Source organism: Orbicella franksi, chromosome 10 (assembly GCF_964199315.1).
Source record: "Orbicella franksi chromosome 10, jaOrbFran1.1, whole genome shotgun sequence".
NCBI classification, from domain to species: Eukaryota; Metazoa; Cnidaria; class Anthozoa; order Scleractinia; family Merulinidae; genus Orbicella; species Orbicella franksi.
Genome location: NC_138154.1, coordinates 19,380,877 through 19,401,017, shown reverse-complemented (window position 1 = coordinate 19,401,017; position 20,141 = coordinate 19,380,877). Strand labels below are relative to the sequence as shown.

The window sequence follows — 20,141 nt, the reverse complement described above, 5'->3', positions numbered from 1 at the left end:
GAGTTAAATTAACTTAAAATCGACGGATAAAACAAAGAATTTTCTCATAAGAATTGACCTATCGGGCCAGAGATGAACCACACCTAATCCTTGATTCAAAATTTAATCATCAAGAACAGCAAAACTGTTCTCTAAATGAAATCTAGCCGTCTGTGAGACTACTGATCTCGAAGTCTTCATCAGTCAAGTTTATCAAGAATCACCAATTTAACTTGCGTATAAGGTTAAATTAGAAATGCAGATACAGACAGTAAAGGAAACATCCCGATCAGTATAAAACATCATGATCATTTGGCGCGAAAATATTCACAGATGATATTCGTCTGTGGACATTATCTGTTTCGAGAAGCAAACAGTTTTCTATAGACTGTTCACAGCCTCGCTATCAACGATCGAATAAAAATACGAGAAAACAGAGGGCTGTGAACTTAACAGTCTAACAGTTTTCCGAGAGCGAAGCTTAGTCAAGGAAAACTGTGAGCTTTCAGGAACAGATAATGTTCAAGCACAAATATCCGAGCATATAATTAAAGTCAAATAGAAGCTGTTGTGATTATTATTCTTCAAATATTTTTCGCAACACGTGGGATCTTTTCAAAATTGGAGAATATCACTCGATCGGATATTTCCGATTTTTGGCTGGGCCATATTCAGTCACTTGACGCGTTTAGACCAATCGTGTGTGATTACTTTTGCCTTCCAATGGAATATATAATTCTCATCAACAAATGATATCACATTATTTATCTTCATTACTCGTCCTCACACTTATCGAAAGACACGGTGCTTACCATTTAATCAAAAAAGCCTGCAATTTTTGGTCGACAGTCAAATGGAGCAGTAATTTTACGGAAAATCCATTCGAAAATTATAGACTACCTCTAGAGGTAGTTCTCTTTTTCCGTCCGGAACGGAACGGCGGAAATTTCCTCACCATTTGCCAAATTTACCAGTTTTCAGTCTCTCATCACTCTAAAACAATTTCGGGATATTGAATTACAAATGGAAAGCGTCACTTGCTGATTTTGGAAAAACCCTTGCCACTATTCAACGGCCATCGACATAGGCCCCAATGGTTGCTTCTCCATACAATTCAATACTAATGTAGTCGATACTGATGTATGCCGCCGACGCGTACTGGAAAGAAACGACTAGGTATTTACCATACTAGAATTTGGCGATACTTGTAAATACCTATCCGATCATATCAGGTCAGTGACTTGATATCGTCTGGGGGAGTTATTCCAAATTGGGGTAGGTAAGATTGAATTATAAAATGGCGAGGCCAAAGGAACCTGATGTGCTAGCAAAGCGTGCCATAGAAAGTTCGATCATGAATTCAACAGACCAAATACGGCCAGACGCCCGTTGATATTAGGTCAACTGAATGACTGGATATCACAGGAAACCAGGACAGTAGTCATGGCTTCTGATTGGCTAATCGCTAACTTGGGTAACTAGAGTAATTCATGAATGAATTACTACAAGTTAGAGGGAAAGAAGGCATTCTAACCTCTAAAATCGCCTCAAACTCTCAAAAAGCATAAATGGGAAATGGGTACCGACAAGTTTTCATGGTTATATTTGACAGACATACTGCGGGTTAACCTCGGCCAATGTGGTACTAGCATCGTGATGGAGTAACAATATGGCTCTAGTCGCCTCAAGCTATGGTAATTCCAGTTTAAATCTGCACCGCACCCTGGAAATCCCTCATGACGAAATGTGATGTAATGTATTATTGCAAGTCCGCGGGGGTATTGCTTAATTTAGAAGCTGATGAGGGTTTTCTTCTTAGAACTTTGGCGTTCTCGAGGGGTTTCCAATGCAATGGCCTGGTTTTTCATGCGGAAATGGGATTTTTGCTATTCTTTCTACGAAAGCGGTTTCCAGGAATCCCTAAAAGGGAGGGTGAGGATGTCAAGTTGGGTTGGCAGATGTAAAATAGAATGGCCGGTTAGGCTTACAGTCAGATCTTTTTTATATGATAAGACGTTACGTTCATTACCCCTACGCTATCGCTATTTTTTATTTTATTGTTCAAAGGCCTACTCTCCGTGAATATGCTGTAACTCAGTGGTAGAACAATGCACTGTCGCCTGGAAAGTCATAGGCTCGGCTCCTAGCGAAGAAACAAAAATATTTCGTTTAGAAATTTTGGAAGCCTCTCAGATATCTTTATCTCCACCAACCTTCATTCATACCACCATCAATCTCCACTCATCATCGCTCATTGCTAAAAGTAATGGATATTTTGGGGCAAGATTTGTATCATGGGGGTTTGCGGTGAGCCTACGCTCAGAAGAGAGTAAATTAAGGAAAAATCTCATCGCTGGTAAGAGTTTTGTTTTTTTACCTGCGCTTTCTGGGATATCCCAATCAGTTTGTGTTGCTTTACAGGATGAAATCTGCCCCTCTATTAGGTCGAGGTTAACACAGGCATTGACTGCCTCGTCCCTCTTGTTAAACTGGTAAATCTAAAAGTTAAAAGAAAAAAAGAACAGAACATCGAATGAAGTTTTATATTTTGTTAACTAAGTAATCTTTCATCTTTTAATCGTACACTTTTCACAGACAATCACAAAAATATAAGCAGCGATTCTTCTGTTGTACCAAAAGATGGAACATTTAATTTACCCGAGGTGTTGTTCTTATTTTGTGGCTAGCTTTCAGATTTAATCCTTGCTAGTCCAGTTCTGGATCTCTCTCTCTCTGTCACGCAAAAATATGCTTCAGCGTTGCGTGAAAGAGAGAGGGCCAGAACTGGACTAAATTCTTACCTTTGGCACAAACACGAGTAAGAGAGTAACGCTGGTGCACACGATCAGACACAATGACGTAATGGCATATAGAGCTTCATAATTCACCGAGCCATCCATAGCAAAAGCCACAATAGCACCAATGATGGACAGCACGGCCACATTATAAACCGACATCCCGATGTACCTGGAGTCATTTAGAGCAGGAATGCTAACATTACGTGTCCCCCAAGCCAAGAACAGACCAAATAACAGAAGGATGCCTTTGTAGGCGAATAAAACGGCTAGGAAGTACGTTTTGTATTGACAAGTGCACTGGTACAACACAGGGATGATAATAATGTCCTCGCTCTTTCGGATCTGCAGATAGATAATCCAAGATTATAGCTATTTTACAGAGAGCGGCTTTAAAAGGTAATTTGAGTGTCGTAATAAGCGCTATCTAAAACTATCTGAAACGTTTTTGATGCGTTCTCTTCCTTTATGACATTGACTTAGATAAACAATAATCTCCCTTTAGCGCGGAAATATGCTCGGGTATTTGTCCGCGGACATTATCTGTTCCGAGAAGCAAACAGTTTTCCGAGAGCGTAGATAGCACTCGAGGAGAACTGTGAGCTTTCAGGAACAGATAATGTCCAAGGACAAATATCCGAGCATATTTCTGTGCCAAATGGAGGGTATTGTGTGTATTATCCTTCAATTATTTTTTTCGCAACACGTGCGGTTTAGAAATTTGTTGAATTTTACTCGGATATTCCACAGTTTTAGCTCTTCAGTCACGTGACGTGTTTAAACCAATCGTGTGCAAGCGAAAATATTTGAAAACTTAAGATATTCTAGCCCCCATAGAAACTAGAATGGCTCCGCTCGTATTTGTTTAAGACGAATATATATTACGTTTAAGACGCACAATATGCGTAACATTTAATGCGCCTTGGTAAATACGAGAAGCATAAAACGCGTGTGTCGAGAAAAGAGAAGTTGTTTTTAATAGAGTCTCTTTAATTTAGAACATTCAATGATTTAGAAGGCGATCTTGCAGATATTAAAGTAAGTAAAGAGCATTGTAAATGTCTCACCATATGTTCAAATGTCAGTATTTTGGCTTGGAGCGGATCAGTTGCAATCCAGTATGACAAGAACACCACATCGACAGCTAGCAAGCCTGCCACAATACCAAGCAGGTGAAGATCCTTGATGGCCTGAGATAAAACATAGAAGGCAAGATGTCATGGACACTTCCATACCTTCCGTAGCCGAAATTTTGATACCGTATGTTCTTGAATGAAAGGTTGACTTCGAATATACACCATCCCTCTTTAACAGCTGGTCGAGGATAGATGAAAACAGTGATCTCCGGCGTTCGCGGTTCCAGATACGAAGCATTTACTTGAGATCAAACATACAGTTTAAATCGGAATGTTTCAAACAGATCTTCACTGTTTATGAGACAGGACTTATTGACAGAAGCGACATGTGCTCCTGTCTAAAGGTTTATGATGCTACCGCGGTGTGCTCAGGTCGCTCATTCAAACTATAGAAAGTTGTTATATCGTACTCTACATAATCCTGCTTCAGCTTAATCCAACTGTAAACAGACATGTTCATTTTGCTGCCACCAAGCTATTTATAAGGCTGATTTCGGTGAGAAATCAAGCAAGAATAATCTTATGCATATGTTTTGGTCTCCTCGCCCGCGTATGTTGTTGTCGTGTGTGTTAATGAAATTAAACTATGTAGTATTTACCAAGTGAGTGTGTCCCTATAGTTCACAATCTCACCATTTTTTTGTTGGTCGTGGCAGCTGTGAATATCTTGTGCACTCGCCAGGTTTTGCTGAACATGGCACCAAATGATAAGGAAAATCCAATAGAAAGCACTGCAGCTCGAGCCTGATGACCAAATTAAGTGTTAACGTTCTGTAAGATAGTTTAGGAGGTTCTCCGTCTCGTATTTCATGTGTGCAAAATCAGACCTATCTTCGCCTTACACGCAATTAGGTTTCCCTGATCAAAACGCAGTGGCTGCTACGTGTAAAGAAAAAAAATTGTTGCGTTTTCTATGATTTTATCTTAGCGAATATAGTAATTGTAAGTAGTAATGTTAATGTAAATAGTAGTGCGTTTTTGTCATGAGCCCCTGGCTCGGGAGATTAAGCAACCACTCCCCACGTTGACGACTTAAAATAAAGTTAGCTTTCCTTACCTTATGATTAGCTAGGTGGTTTTTGGCTTTAGTTGGCCGATAGTCATTTGGAAGCTTCTTTAAAACAAACGACAAAAAGTTATATCTTACATTACAATTGCTTCCGTACTCATCTGAAGAAAGGATCCTCGCATCTAAACCAAGCAAAACGACTGAGGTGTAACAAAGCATACAGCCCAGAATAATAATATTATTGAGATTTGGTGATGACATCTTAATGATTCTGCAAAGAGGAAAAAAAGAGATTTATTCTTCGCCAGTGGTTGGTCATCAGCTGGGCATTGGGCGACAAAAAGAAGGTCGGATAATAACTTTTCCAGGGATGAATATGTACTGAGAAACTACGAATAGATTTTACTTCAAACATGTTCATGACCATGAACTGAAAGAGTAGCCAGTTTTAGCACTAAATTGGTGTCAGTATCGATAAGCATTTTGTCATGATACAAGTCATTATATGAAATATTGTATACTTCAACTGGGTAGAAAGATGTGAAGACATGATTTATCATCACAGTTATACAAAACTTAAGCAACTATAAAATTAAAGCCTGAAAAAAAATTGAGGCTTGAACGGCGGGATTCGAACCCATGACCTCTGCGATACCGGTGCAGTGCTCTACCAGCTGAGCTATCAAGCCAACTGGCAGCTGATCACGTTGCTAGTTCGTAATATACCCGTAGATAGTGAAGATACAAGTTAATTTATGAAAGTTCACATATTTGAACTGCGGAGACTTTATGTATGCTGTTATGACTTTCCTGTCAAATGTAATAAAAGGGTATTTTCCAAAAGCGGGCTTTATGTCGCTGGTTTTCAATGTTTGGAAATCTCTTCTAAACAAATCAGTTTCTGTTGTTGTGCATATACCGTAAATCTTGGAATTAGCGCCCCCCCCCCTACCTCGAATATGCGCCCCCGAATTAGCGCTCCTCCTATCGGCCAAAATTTAAAATAAGCGTCCCCCCCCCCTCGTATAAGCGCTCCCCTCCCCTCCCCCTATTTTGTGGACGGGTGATGAGACAGGAAAGGATGTATAGTTTTCGTCTTGTAGTATTATATTTGTATATTGTTTCAGTTCGTGACCACGTGAATTTCTAATGGTGCCGCGATGTAAATTTTAGGATCAGATTTTTACGTCGATAAAGAGCTTATGTTGTTGTTTGCGTGGAGATGATTTATTAAAAAAATGATCATGTCAGTGCACGATTTGGGAAAAATTAAATAAGCGCCCCCCCTCGATTAAGCGACCCCTCGAATAAGCACCCCCCGCGTCTTCTCTTAAATTTGAAATTAGCGCCCCGGGCACTTTTTCGAGAATTTACGGTATCAGTACACGGCCTCGACGGTAAATGTCTTACCTACTCTTTCCATTGCTGATGTTAAAATGCAGGAAACCCAAAGAACAGAGGATTCCAACAGCTGCCATAAGCCACATGACTATTATAAGAGGTAACGGGATCATCATAAATTCCTGATATCGAACTGACCGATCTTTGGGTGGCTTATTCCCTGAAAGTATGCATGGCAAGGTAATAAATTTCATTTTTAGTTTACTAATCTAAAAGAGAGAAACTCAAAGAATTTATACAAATTTCAGTTATGTCGTTTATCCGCCTAATTTATCTAAAACATTTTTTACTAGAGTTTCTTAAAACAAGTGGGTAGAAAACATGAGAAGGGGCTTAATTGTATAAACATCTGAAATATCACTGGATCCTATCGCATCATGTGGCTTGGCAATCTCCCATTCTAGCTCTGTTATACACTCATTTTTGTCATGGGAAGTGTACTGTAGATAATTGTATTGCTTTAGTTATTTCTGAGCTGATTAGGTATTCACGAACTTCTAAAGATGTGAGCACAATTTTCAATAAACAAGGGTAAATTCATTAAACCTTTCACAGCTAAGACATGAAACAAACCAGGGTAAATGACTCTGCTCTCGCTCAAAAACTCGCTCGCTCGTGGTTGAAGAACGTTCCACCAAAAAAAAAACACACAACAACCCGGAGGACACCACATTTTGCTTAACAATTCCAAGAATATCTAGAACAATTCTATTCTGGATTAACTCAGTATGTCCCTTGCTATACAGCTGACTGTGTAAGGACAACTTTAATGTAATAGATAAAACAAGAGAGATCTTATCTTACCACATTTCCAAACACTGTGACGCGGAGTGAAATCAGATTTTTGACGAACCATTAGGTGTTTAGAAATGTGGTAAAACACTGAATCGAGTGCGTGATATTTCTTTACAATTGAAGCCAACTCAAACGAAATAACGGAGAAACAAAAAGGTAAGAATATGTGTTAAAGAGATTGCGCAGATCGATATCCAAACACCGTCACGGTTATGATTTCTTTCGTTTAAACTTGATGAATTGTTATTGACATGATGATAGATGCGAATGCAGCCATAACACTACTAGAAAAACTACTATAGAATTATTATTGAGTTTGAGAGAAGCTGATCAAAATGTGTCACCTAGCTTAGTCCAAGTTCTACACGAAACGAGAATTTGGTCGATTCCAAGTTACATTTTTGCAAACGACGACACAAAAACGAAGATACCTACTGCCACTGCAGAACAAGCGTAAGACTTGTCATTTTTCTGTTTTAAGCTGATTTAGGTGAGGTATTCATTGGCCGAACAAAGTCCCATTGAATAGTAACACCTTTTCTGTACCTTTCCATAAAGAGTTCTTGGTGGCCTCAAACAGCTCAAACTTGTTTTGTTTTGTAAAATGCTGGCCAATTGGGACTAACTTCGTTCCACCACCTGTGACAAGGGACAAAGCAGAAAAACAATCATCCAGATAAGCTACTAGTGCTCAATGAGATATGACAGGAGCCCATCACTAGGAGCGTGCAACTGCCATACTAAGGCTATGTTACGGCATTTTTACAGACCGGTCTATTTTTAGGCTTCTTTTCCCGCGAAATAGTTCAGTTCTGGTCTATATGAGCGCGCATCGGTAAGGAAGAAAATGACGGCCTCAGGTGGACATGTCGACAAAATAAAAATAGAACAATAAAATACGCTAATTCCCTCTTTATTTTTAAGTCCGTGCTTGTAATTGGTCACTGAGGTTCCTGCGGGGGTCTGAATTCGCAGTAAATTTAAATTAAAGATACATCGGTCTGTGAAAACGCCGTGACAGGAATATGGGGTAGTTGCACGCTCCTGGTGATGGACTCCTGGATATGACTGGTTATAGCGTGTAGCTGGAGTTGTGCTGACCAATTAAAACTCCAGCAATGGAAAGGACAAGCAAAGGAATTTACTGCTAATTTACACGAGACAACATGTACATATCGCACATAGATTAGCAACACATTTTTCACAGTAAATGAAAACCAAATTAATACATTACTTTCAGTCAATGTAAAAAGGTAAAGCAGGCCAAGCCATTAGGGCTTATCCCGGTTTCTGTAGCATTGAGCGACTAGAAGTATTTCTACTCCCCTGGCTGGGATTCTAGTCCATCGCAGGGTTACCTTCAGCATTAAATTTATTGTACTCCAGCTGGTGATGTAGGGCACTGTAAGCGTCGACGTCGTTCCCAGGCTCTCTCTTCTTCCAACGGCCAAGGGAGGCAGAGGATAGAGAGCCTAGGAATGAGGTTGTGTGAGAGTCGTGTTTTGTCTAAGAAACATCACAATGACCCTGGTTAGGGCTTGAAGCCAGACCGCTCGATCAGGAGTCCACTGAGCGCGCTGACCACCAGGCTACCGCGCCTACCACAGTCAACTTAAAGCCAGTCTAATGAATGAGCTAGAAACCGAATTGGATCCATTCTGAGATGAAAACATTCTATCAAGAAAGCTATGTACCTTGGAACTGTTTCACTACTATTATTCCTTCCCTCTCCTCATTGCCAGTAAACGATATCGGACCCTAAAAACACAAAAAAAGAAACCGTTATCTATGGGGTTAGGGTGTCCTGGGGAGCTACTCCCACAAATAATGTGTAGGGTCTGCGGCCCGCTTCCCAAAACCTTTCCTTACCCTATTCATGACCAAAATCTGTGGTTTTCCATACCCCATTTATGACCTGACCAAAAATTTAATATCCTATTTATGACCGTTGCGGCTGGCACAGTTGCCCCAAACATAATTTATGAAGGCTTTTGTTGATGGTCTTATCGATAATGATGAAAAAGTAGCTTCCTCTAAAAAACATAGTTAATTTAAGAATTAGATTAAGAGTGCAATAGCCATACCCTATTTATGACCAAAATGGCCAAAATCGATACCCTATTTATAATCAAAATGGCTGAAAAACCCTACCCTTTGGTGCCGCATATACCTATATAGCCCATATAAGGGAGTGCCCTCAGGGTAAATGTGAAATGGTAGGTGTGACCGTTGCATGTTGGAATTTGGCGAGTACCGTCCTATACACCCCACGGTGGTCTGGGGGAACTCTCAAATAAAAATAACGGGGCTGCTCGTAGTACCTTTTGGGAGTTAAAAAGCGGTTTTGGTACTTCTCTAGGGTGTCCAGCATCAAAAGGTCAACAGCGGGAGCTTTTGCAGTACCATTTAGGGCACTGAACCGAAAAAAAATTAACAGGAGGTAATGTGTTGTTTTACAGTTGGTACCTCTTGGGGATGAAAAAGATTTCAAGCCACCCCCAAAAAACAAGACCATGGTACCTTTTAGGGGTTGTTTTCAAAATTTCCGACGAGCAACCCCCTCCTTTTTATATGGGAGTCCCCCCGGGCCTACACACCTAACTCGCTTTAAAATGCTGGTCTTTTTCACAGTCATTGTTTGAGTCATCACCTAACACTTCTCCGCCGCCGCTCCGCTATGGGAACCAGAGGATTAGAAAAGCAAATAATTAAGCAATTACCGTAAGACCTTCAAAGCTCACATTACGGAGCTTTGTTTCTATAGTCCTAGTTACCGCGGAACTACCAACTATTTCTTCCACATTATACTTCAGTGGCTCATCGGCTGTTTGCAATGCGGTGCTAGCTTCTTTCAAGGCTAGTATGATGGCCCACATCGTATCAAATGCTGTTGCCATTTCGATCTTGTCTGAGTCGTCCCTGAGTTTTTTCACTTCTGGTTTACTGAAGACTTCCCTCAATGTCTGAAAAAAAAAATACACAATATGACCAAGAAGATTACTTCATTGTGATTGCCTGAGAGCAAAACAGTATAACGCAAATGATCAATTTGCATTACAGTGCAAATGAACGAGTGGACATTCGGAATTTTCTCAGTCATACATAATTAACTACTTATTAACCGAGAGTGAGGTGTTTACGGGAAAATCTATAGTTTTTCAGCCAATCATAAACCATAATTTCGATGTGTAATTTGCACTGGTGTTACACTTGAACTGCACTGCTCCCAGCCAATCAGAGACGAGTAATTTTTCATGTATATTATTAGGTGAAAAATATTTCTGAATGTCTGGCACTACTACCAAACATTAGTGTCTGGTTTGTATTAAAAATAACCAAGAAATTAGCAGTTACCTGCAACGTGTTTACGCATTGCGCGTAATAGTGTTCCGCATACATGCTCTGTTATTGAACAAATCATTAAGTATAGCTTGAAAATTGAAATATATTTTTTTAATCGCTATTGATCCGAAGTTTGCCGCACGGTTTTCCCTGCCTAAGCTAAGAGGTATTCCGTCCCTAAACTAAATGCTTTTAATTCTTAGTTTGCAATCTGAAGCGGTATCCTCCGCCTAATCACAGAGCCGTCTTTAAATAATGGGGGCACTTTTCGTACCAAGGTCCCGTGCACACGTATCCGGACATTTTTGAATCGGCAACTTTTTCTTTCCGGATCCGGATTCCGTCCACTCGCATCCGCCGAATTGGGGAGCGAATTCGGATATTTTTGAATCCGCTCTCGTAACTTTTCGGTGATGTTTTCTGTTTATGCTGTTTATCCTTCAGTTTTGAGCTTGACTAAGCTCAAACTACACAAAACGTAAGCAGTAAACATTTTTATCGAAGAAAAATTAATACTTCGGTTAACTTTTAATCCTGGGTCATCGTTAACTGGCTTTCGAACAACCCGGCCCAGAGTGGAAAAACATAAATCCGCAATGAATCCGATAACGAGTGGACGGTGAAAATCCGATGACGTTGCAAAATCGTGCCCAGTCTCTTACCGAACAATAAACCAATATGGCGGCACAACGTGTAGGCCTCGTTTCTCTAGAGTGAATCCGGATACCATTGGATGCGTGTGGACATGCGAATTCGATTTGAATACGCCACGTGTGGACGGGGAAATTTTTGAATACGGAAAGAAAACAAATATCCGGATACGTGTGGACGGGGCCTAAGAATTATTATCTCCTTAAACCTAGCATGAATGATATTGTTGTTTACCCCTCACAAAGTGTCGACACATGCTTCTTACCAGACCGGAAGCAGTAGTTGTATTTTCATCAGATCGATATAAGATATTCTTCTCGAATATGAAGGCTCCATCAGCAGCTTTTTGGTACTGCTCTTTGGTACAAGTTTCGGTCTTGTTATTCGTTTTTCTCTCGTTGTCAGCAAGCCTATACCAGTCCTCTATGGTTCCGGCATCCGGATGCAAGATCCAAACAAACTCCGGTCCATACAAGTCCATCTTGAACACCTGTAATTGACGCCTGTTTCAACATCGTTGTTAAGTTAATCACAAATGCAAAAATACATGATAATGCCCAGACGCCCAAAATATAGCTGAGTGAAAGATACTATAATTCTATTTCTGATAACTTTCAGCCAAAAACAATTTGCTCTGGACTTGATTTTTATATTTTGTTTCCACGCTTCTCGAATCACTCCATAGTTAATGAAAAAAAGTATTGACATTTAATTTACTTTTTAGGGTTGGACGGTAATAACTAGACAAGTTAAAGTTACACTGTTAAAAAAAAACTCACCTCACAAAGCACGAGACTAGCTCCCCTCTTATTGAATTCGCCCAGAAATATTTTAGCGTCCAATTCCTAATTAAAAGTCCATATTAAAATTCATTTCTATTTTTTCACGAAAAATAGTGGAGGTAGATAACTTTATGTTACGCATTTTCTTATACTCTTACTTATTGTCAAGGGTTTTGACATAAATAAATTGATTGATTGATTGATTGATTGATTGATTCACTGGTAAAGGTAAAGTATGATGGGCCAAGTGGTCCATGTCGCTGAGGCTTATCCCGGATTTCGGTAAGCAACCAGGGGTATTTCTACTCTCTTCTTCCCTGGATGGGATGCTAGTCCATCGCATGGCTGGGGCTGGCCCTAGCATTACATTGGTCGGTAACCATTCATGCCCCTCAAGAGGTACTGTAAGATAAGAATATCTTGCCCAAAACACAAAGCAATGACCTGGCAAGGGCTCTGGCTAGCCTGACCCGCTTGGTCTCGAGTCCAGTGCAGGAGCAGTCCAGGTTTTTCAGTCGCTAGACTTTCGTGTGCTATCCTTGTTAAACAAAGTTGATTTACTTCAGTTTAGTTAAGTGATTTCAAGCGAGGCAAGAGAGGATGAAAAAATATAATAAAATAGGCTTTATTTTCAAGGTAATCCCTCTCGGATTAATTTTAGCAATGGTACCCAGTTCTTTCGCGTATAATGGTACCACAGAGCTGCTTTGGCGGTCCACGAGAGCAAACTCTGCGTTACAGGACTGGCTATTTCTAGTCTCTCCGGTGTTAGGATTTCCGAAACCGGGAGTGATCTAATACCCAAGATGGACTACGTTAGGCCTGTGTGGGGGATTAGTCTTGAGGGTGAATTATTACCTTCAGTTTGTTAAGCTTTATTGTGATGTCCTCTTTTACATTTTGGTGTCCCAGCAAACCTGTATTAATTGCTTCAGATCCGATGATATCTAAATCCGGATGGTTTATAAGATCACCCACTACCTGAAAGTTGATATGAAGAACAATTCGCAATTACTATTCTGAGTGAAGTTTAGTCACACCATGAAATAAACGAATTTGTTATTCCATTGCGTTATTTCTATGACATATATATAGCTCCTGCTTTGTATGAATTGCTGTTCATCCCGCTCGGCCATTGTTGCTCCGTATACCTATCGAACCGAGTTAGGTAATTATCCTGTAATTATACTTAAAAATGACACAGCGGGCTAATTTAACACTGACCCAATTACAGCAATCTACACAATCAAACTCAGAAGGTTAGTTTCGAAGCTTTAGCACAAGAGTAGCGAGTTAAGGGAGAGGATGGCGTCGAGTATTACATGTAAATGAAAGCTAGTATTCGAAGTGAACGATGGAAAACACGATATTCACTCGATGAATGCCATTCAAGGAGTGAATATCAAAAATGTTTGGTAAGACCGTGCTGAAACAGAACAAGCGGAACTCTAAAGAATATTAGGCTTAAGATTAAAAGAGTCATGATCACTATTTAAGAAAAAATCATAATATATCAATCTACGTCTACCACCAGATTATTTAGTTATTTATTTATTTCACCCATTAATACTTTGATATCATATAATTCGTAATAAACGAACTATTATTATTAGGTTTATTAACGGATGCTTAATGTATTTTAGGCCCCACCTTCACATAAAGTCCTCCTGTTTCCAGGAAATCATACACGATCGCGGCTCTCTTCCACTTGAAGTAGTCCATCAGTCGAAAGTTTGCAGCATTGAATGTGAACGCTGTTGGCGCAAAGGTAAATCCGAAACTATTTTCGAGTTCGCTCACTTCAGAAGTAGTTGTTAGGTATGTCACCTGTTGAAAAGAAATAAAAGATGGTTAGTTTAAAGTTAATTAATTAACGCTTGTTGATTGTTAGCAGCTACATGGTTAATCCAAGACACAACTCTGACTATTTTAAGCTAGATTCCTCATTCCTAGCCATCCTTGTTTTGCTTCTTTTTAGGTATATTTTAGTGCAGCCCTTTAACACTTTAATTACTTTAAAAACTAATCCCTTCAATTTTGGTGAAAATTTTAATTGTAAACCGTAGGTTATTTTTCAGAACACTCACAGAATTAAGTCTTTCTTTCCTTACAAAGATCGTTTCAACCGCTCGCAGAAATCGAAGATTGTCTGCAAAGCCAGTTGCTGGGATTGTGATGTTTTCTACATCGGTAAAACCAAAAGAAGATTGCACGACAGAAAGACGGAGCACTTCAAAGCTCTCACTCAAGTTGGTCACGCCTCCGCTGTTACTGATCATTCAACTTGTACCCGTCACAACATCAAATGGGACCATTTTGAGATTCTCAGTAGCAAGTGGTCAATGTGATTTATAGTGTAAAATCAAGGAAACATTGTTAATACGGGACTTAAAACCCACCCTAAATGAGAACGTCGGTAGGAAACACTCTTTCTTTATTATTTCACACCGGATATAATTTCTTTTGTTCATTGTCGTCTAGCTAGTTACCAATACCTCGCTTTAGTTTTAGTCTTTTTAAATCTTGTCATATTTTGTAAGCGTCACTTTTGAAGATGTATGTTGTAGCATACGAAACGTCAAGTTTAATATACCATGCAAAACCCGTTTGTTATGTTTGTAACCGCTGTTTTCTTTTTCTCCTGAAATTGAAATGGCCGAAAAACAAGAATTTTGACCAGTTTCTGATTGGGTGAAAACTAACCGGCGCCATCTTGGATTTGGAGAACAACGTTACTGAACCCTCATAAATGAGAAAGAAAGCACGGAAAACACTCTTAAAAATGTTCGGTGTGTAGCCAGGCATGTTAAAAATTGGTAAAAAAAAGGAAAGGAATTAAATGGTTGTCACTGGCTAAAAATATGGTTATCGGACGTTTCGGCCACTACTGTTGCCTTCTTCAGCAAAAGATGGAAAATGCAAATGTTAAACGGCGTCCTGCTAGAATATGTAATAGATGTGTGATAAAACTAAATGAGCAATAGTCTCTAGAGTATTCTTAATGAGTGTAAAAATTCTTAATGCCATTGTACACGTTCGGTAGCGCTATGTGTTCGTTTATAGCTTTCCTGTCTCGCAAGGAATGCCAAGCTTCAAGAATTAGTCTTTGTTTCCATACTGATGATCTGTCGACAATTTCAACGTTCTCCAAATCTATTTGGTGACCGTTGAGCATATGGTGTTTGGCCAATAAAGAGTTTTTGTCCAATGTTGCTATAGCCTTTGCGTGTTCTTTCATACGTGTTTTTAACGCGCGTGATGACTGACCAACATATACACAGTCACAATCTTTACATTTGATCTTGTAAACAATGCCTCTGGAAGCCTCTTTCTCGATCTTGTCTTTAGGTTTTTTGAGTATGTTCGAGATGGTACGAATAGGTTTATGGGCGACCTTGATATTGAAACCTCGAAGAACGTTTGCGACTTTTTCGGAAAAACCTTTGGCGTAGGGGAGGATGACAAAACCACGATGGTCGGTATCATTCGTTTCTTGTTGTCTACTCAGTTGGCCGCCAACCATTCGTACCATCTCGAACATACTCAAAAAACCTAAAGAAAAGATCGAGAAAGAGGCTTCCAGAGGCATTGTTTACAAGATCAAATGTAAAGATTGTGACTGTGTTTATGTTGGTCAGTCATCACGCGCGTTAAAAACACGTATGAAAGAACACGCAAAGGCTATAGCAACATTGGACAAAAACTCTTTATTGGCCAAACACCATATGCTCAACGGCCACCAAATAGATTTGGAGAACGTTGAAATTGTCGACAGATCATCAGTATGGAAACAAAGACTAATTCTTGAAGCTTGGCATTCCTTGCGAGACAGGAACGCTATAAACGAACACATAGCGCTACCGAACGTGTACAATGGCATTAAGAATTTTTACACTCATTAAGAATACTCTAGAGACTATTGCTCATTTAGTTTTATCACACATCTATTACATATTCTAGCAGGACGCCGTTTAACATTTGCATTTTCCATCTTTTGCTGAAGAAGGCAACAGTAGTGGCCGAAACGTCCGATAACCATATTTTTAGCCAGTGACAACCATTTAATTCCTTTCCTTTTTTTTTACCAATTTTTGAAAACACTCTTGTCATATCGCTTTCGATTATTGATGGAGTAAATCAACGACCAATCACATGGAAGACTTTCAGAAATTGGTAAGCTTTTTATTATTAATTCTGTTTATTTTGTTTTGTGTAAGGGATAATCCCTAACGTTATGACATCACGCAGAGATCTCAAGGTTTAATACTCTCCTTAAGAGAGGGGTACTGGGAAGCCGGTAAGTATCTCATCATGGATGCTGACATCGCCGTCTTCTCCGATTGGTTCCCGATGACGTCATCGTCCCATCGTGCTTGGCGGTAGCCTATAGAGGTGGAACTCGGACCTATTTCTCTCAGTCTTCATCATGGCGGACAGCAGCAAGGACTTCTGCAGCTGTGCGTTTTAGGGCCGGACACTGCAAGTATTTTATCGATTTTGTAACGATTGTGTATTCATGGAAATCCGTGAAAATATACTGTAAGTATTTTATCGATTTTTTAACGATTGTGCCGCCATGGAATCCGTGAGACCGATCCCAGGTCCTCTGTTGAGGCTGGTGGACTGTTTTCCAACATGGCCGCACTTTCAGGGGCACCGCCATCTTCAATTTTCAAGTCGTCTCCTGATTGGCTGAAAACTAACCGACGCCATATTGGATTTAGAGAACAATAGAATCCATTGTACTCCAAACAATAGCTTATTGTCTTTCTCGGCGCCTGATTGGTTACGGCCCATATAAGCGCCATATACTACTCGCGTTTTGTCGCTTTCGCCCTAGCAACCGGACGAATTGTCCCCGCCAACAAGACATAATCAACACCGTTTGCGTTTGGCCAAGAGAAAAGTTTATTTCCACATCCGAAGACACAAGATAAATCATAGAACCTACAAACTGAGAAATAAACCTCTCCGCCACCCACCCTATCGCTAAGAAATGCAGAAAGCAGGGGAGGATGGGTGGGAGAAAAACTGTACGAGGTAGAAAAACGATGTGACCGCTACGAGAGTAATAGAAAGTGAAATACAATACGACATACGCTCAGAGTTAAGTAACGCCATTGAATAGGGGGCGTGTCGAGTGCGGTTGCCAATTAAAAGGGAAACGATGAATTGCCAGTGAAATCTGATTGGCTTACATTTATCGTATGACAGGTAAGCAGCCAAGGGGCGGCAGACGACTCGTGAAGTAAATGTCGATGAATGCACCTGGCGTTTTTGTTTGCCTTTCCCCGTTCGCTTGAAAAAAAGCCTGATCGTAGGTTAACTGATTAAATGGAGAGTTACGCTTGTCTGCAAAGGGTCTTAAATGGTTCCAGGGTACGCGTTTAACTTGTAGATTCAGCAGAAAATTCTTTTTGCTTCAAAAATGTCATTCTTGAAGGGACGTCACGACCAGACTAGAACCTGGGCTCTTTTTTAGTAAGACATTTGGTCAACTCGGATGTGCTTGGCTCAAGCTGGAACTTGAAACGCTGAAACAGCGTCGGAATGGAGAAAAGGTTTTGGGACTAATGTCTATGCTCTATAGATAGAGATCACTACTCCGTTACTATAGTCTTGGTTATTTCATTTCTTACCATAAGTTTCCCGTAAAATTGTACCACATTCAATGCCGAGGAGGCTTCGCCGGGTGTGTTAGGACCGAGCAGAATCAACGGGCGTGATCCATTGTACTTTGTATTATCTTTCAACGCAAAGGTAGAAAAAAAAATAGCGTTGCTTGGGAGCCCCTGTTGAGGAACAGATTTTAATAATACACTCAACTTATTGTGTTGTCTTTGGGTGCCATTGTCTGTCATAAATGTAGTTTTTTTATTGTTAGAACACGTTTGACATATTTTAAACGCACATAGGAATTACCTTGACATTTAGAGTTTCAAAGAGGTGAAATTAATCACGTTCCATTCCGTGAAAACTGAACTGCCATACTGGTGAGAATACAATAGTTTTTTTTCCCATTTGTCTGTAAATGAGCTGGTCAATTTATCGAATAAACATTTGTTGCAAGTTATAGATGAAGTTTTTGGACTACTTACAAAACCCTTCAACCTTGTTTTCCGAGTTATGTTAGTTTTGAAGGGAAGCCTGTAGGCCCCTTGTAAGAGTTGGTCACGTGACTTGTTTTGCAAGAACACACTGATTTAGTCATTGAAAATCCATCGCTTAGAAATGCTAAACACATTCACAAATAAGCTAACATGATAAATTTTCAAGTTCAGTTTTATATCCTTTAAGAGGAACTTTTTATGGACGTTAAAGCTTAGAAGGAAGCTGCAGTGGTTTTCCATACAAATCCTTGTAATTTTGCAAGTTTTCAAGCTGCCATAAAATCTTTTCAATTTTCCATTCTTCCTAATATTTTACCTCTATTTCTATCTCTCATAGTCGCATACCAGCAGCTTCCTTTTGTAGCGATTAATAGCGAAGGTTTCTGGAGGGCATAACTTTCTCGCTTCAAAGCCTACGTCTTGTTCCATATAAACACGCAGTAAAAGAACTTGGCAAATATCCAACTGACCCATATTGACCTTAGGGTTGGTCAACAGCCTATAGATATTAAATGTTTTCTTCTACAAAACGTACCTTTGTGTAATAAGGGCCATCTATGACTATCTCATATTTGTCGAAGAAAGCGTTTAAATCCGAAGAGTTTTTGGCGGCTTCTATTGCGAGGTTTATCCCGACAGATGTCGCTTTCTTCGTGATCCTTCTCTCCAGTACGGTAACAATGAGCTTCGTCTTGTTGGCGTTACACTTTAATAATCCAATCACCACGACGATGACAAGAGCGGAAATAACCGCTGTACTATTCATCGCACTTACGGAAGCGTTAGTGAAGCGACTTCCAGGTCAAAAACTGATGTGGAACTACAATAAAAAAGAAATAGAAAGGAAAGCTGTTGAATTTTTGTAACTGAGAAAATAAGCCAGATAGACTAAGATTAGAATTTTCTTCTTTCGGCGATCGCAAAAATACGTTGTCTCATATACATTTATTGTAGTGACAGTGGCGAGTGTCTGATCTTCAAAATTGTGTTTACGTTGATTTTAGGAAGGGACTTTTTTTGTTCCCAGACGCCGTGATCCTTTTGGTCCGCGATAAGAATGACGTTTTTTTCGGCGGACCCTACTGAGGGGAACACAGCGGTCATACGTCTGCGCATGTGCGAGCAATGGAGCAACTAAAAGGCGGCCAAAATATTTTCATGACACTGTTCTTTTCGTGGGTCATCGGCATCTTATAAATGACATTTTCCTCGTTATTGATATGTTTGTTTATGTTTTAGCCTGTAAAACGAGAGCTTACAGAAATAAGATTTAAAAATTGTTGTAACTTCTGCTTGTTGTAGGTCTTTCTTTTCCGCGGTGTGTATTTTCCGTGCTCCTTGAATTTTTTGTCCGCCTCGACTTTGCATTCAGTGCATCAGTTTTTCCCAGGTTTGTAGTTTAGAAAAGATTTTCCCACCTGGTCAAAGAAGAGGTACAGGCGGTTTGCGATCGGTATTTTGGCCAGCTATGCCCACATGACGATGGACATGAACATAGTTTGTCGTTTCGATTCATCTCGTTGCTGTGCTTGAGACAAATCCAGGATCCGGATGGAATCCCCACAGTCCTTGCCAAACTTTTTCCAGCTCGTCTGAGCGAAGCCCAATCATTGCAATTGTCTTTTTCTTCTCCCATTTTCCCTTCTTTTACACACCGTTTTTCGTCCGTTTCCGGCGTCACGCACCGTGCGGATTAATAAAAACAAATAAAAATATACTACGCTGTCGGCTCGTAGCATGACACGGGTTTTCAAGACTTATAAACCTTTTTTGGTAAAGCTAAAAACAAAATGGTAAATCAACGGAACACCGCTAACTTAATAAACTTTGTGTCTGAAAAGTCTTAAGTTTTCCTTTTACCTACTTTCTTTTCCTTTTACAGATTTCTATGAACTTCCAATTTTTTTTCGCACATTTTGCGTGACACCGGTTGTTTCCCATGTTTTGCGCGGGAAATCTGCGCGCGGCTACCAAAAAATGTACCCATTTGCGCATGCCCGACTTTTGACTGCTGTGTTACTGCGGGGACTATTGAGGGTCTTACGCAAACCGCCATATTTTGTTCATTCGAAACCACGGACCGCTTTCTTTTTCTCCTAAAAACCGAAACCACCCCACTGTAGGACGATTATTATCATAAC

General features: G+C 40.0%; 1 protein-coding gene across 1 annotated transcript; it reads right to left on the bottom strand.

Annotated features, from left to right (window-relative positions):
• Window positions 1-1,703: 1,703 nt before the first annotated feature.
• Window positions 1,704-18,899, bottom strand: LOC145500837 (gamma-aminobutyric acid type B receptor subunit 2-like). Its single transcript, XM_081480373.1, has 16 exons — window positions 18,536-18,899; window positions 17,530-17,682; window positions 13,541-13,717; window positions 12,749-12,871; window positions 11,888-11,953; window positions 11,374-11,598; window positions 9,836-10,078; window positions 8,810-8,873; window positions 7,662-7,754; window positions 6,330-6,480; window positions 5,058-5,190; window positions 4,544-4,654; window positions 3,842-3,964; window positions 2,781-3,119; window positions 2,357-2,477; window positions 1,704-2,122 (listed from the first exon to the last, which is right to left on the bottom strand). The coding sequence occupies exons 1-16, from the start codon at window positions 18,764-18,766 to the stop codon at window positions 2,049-2,051; spliced, it is 2,427 nt and encodes an 808-aa protein (XP_081336499.1). The 5' UTR covers window positions 18,767-18,899; the 3' UTR covers window positions 1,704-2,048.
• Window positions 18,900-20,141: the final 1,242 nt, after the last annotated feature.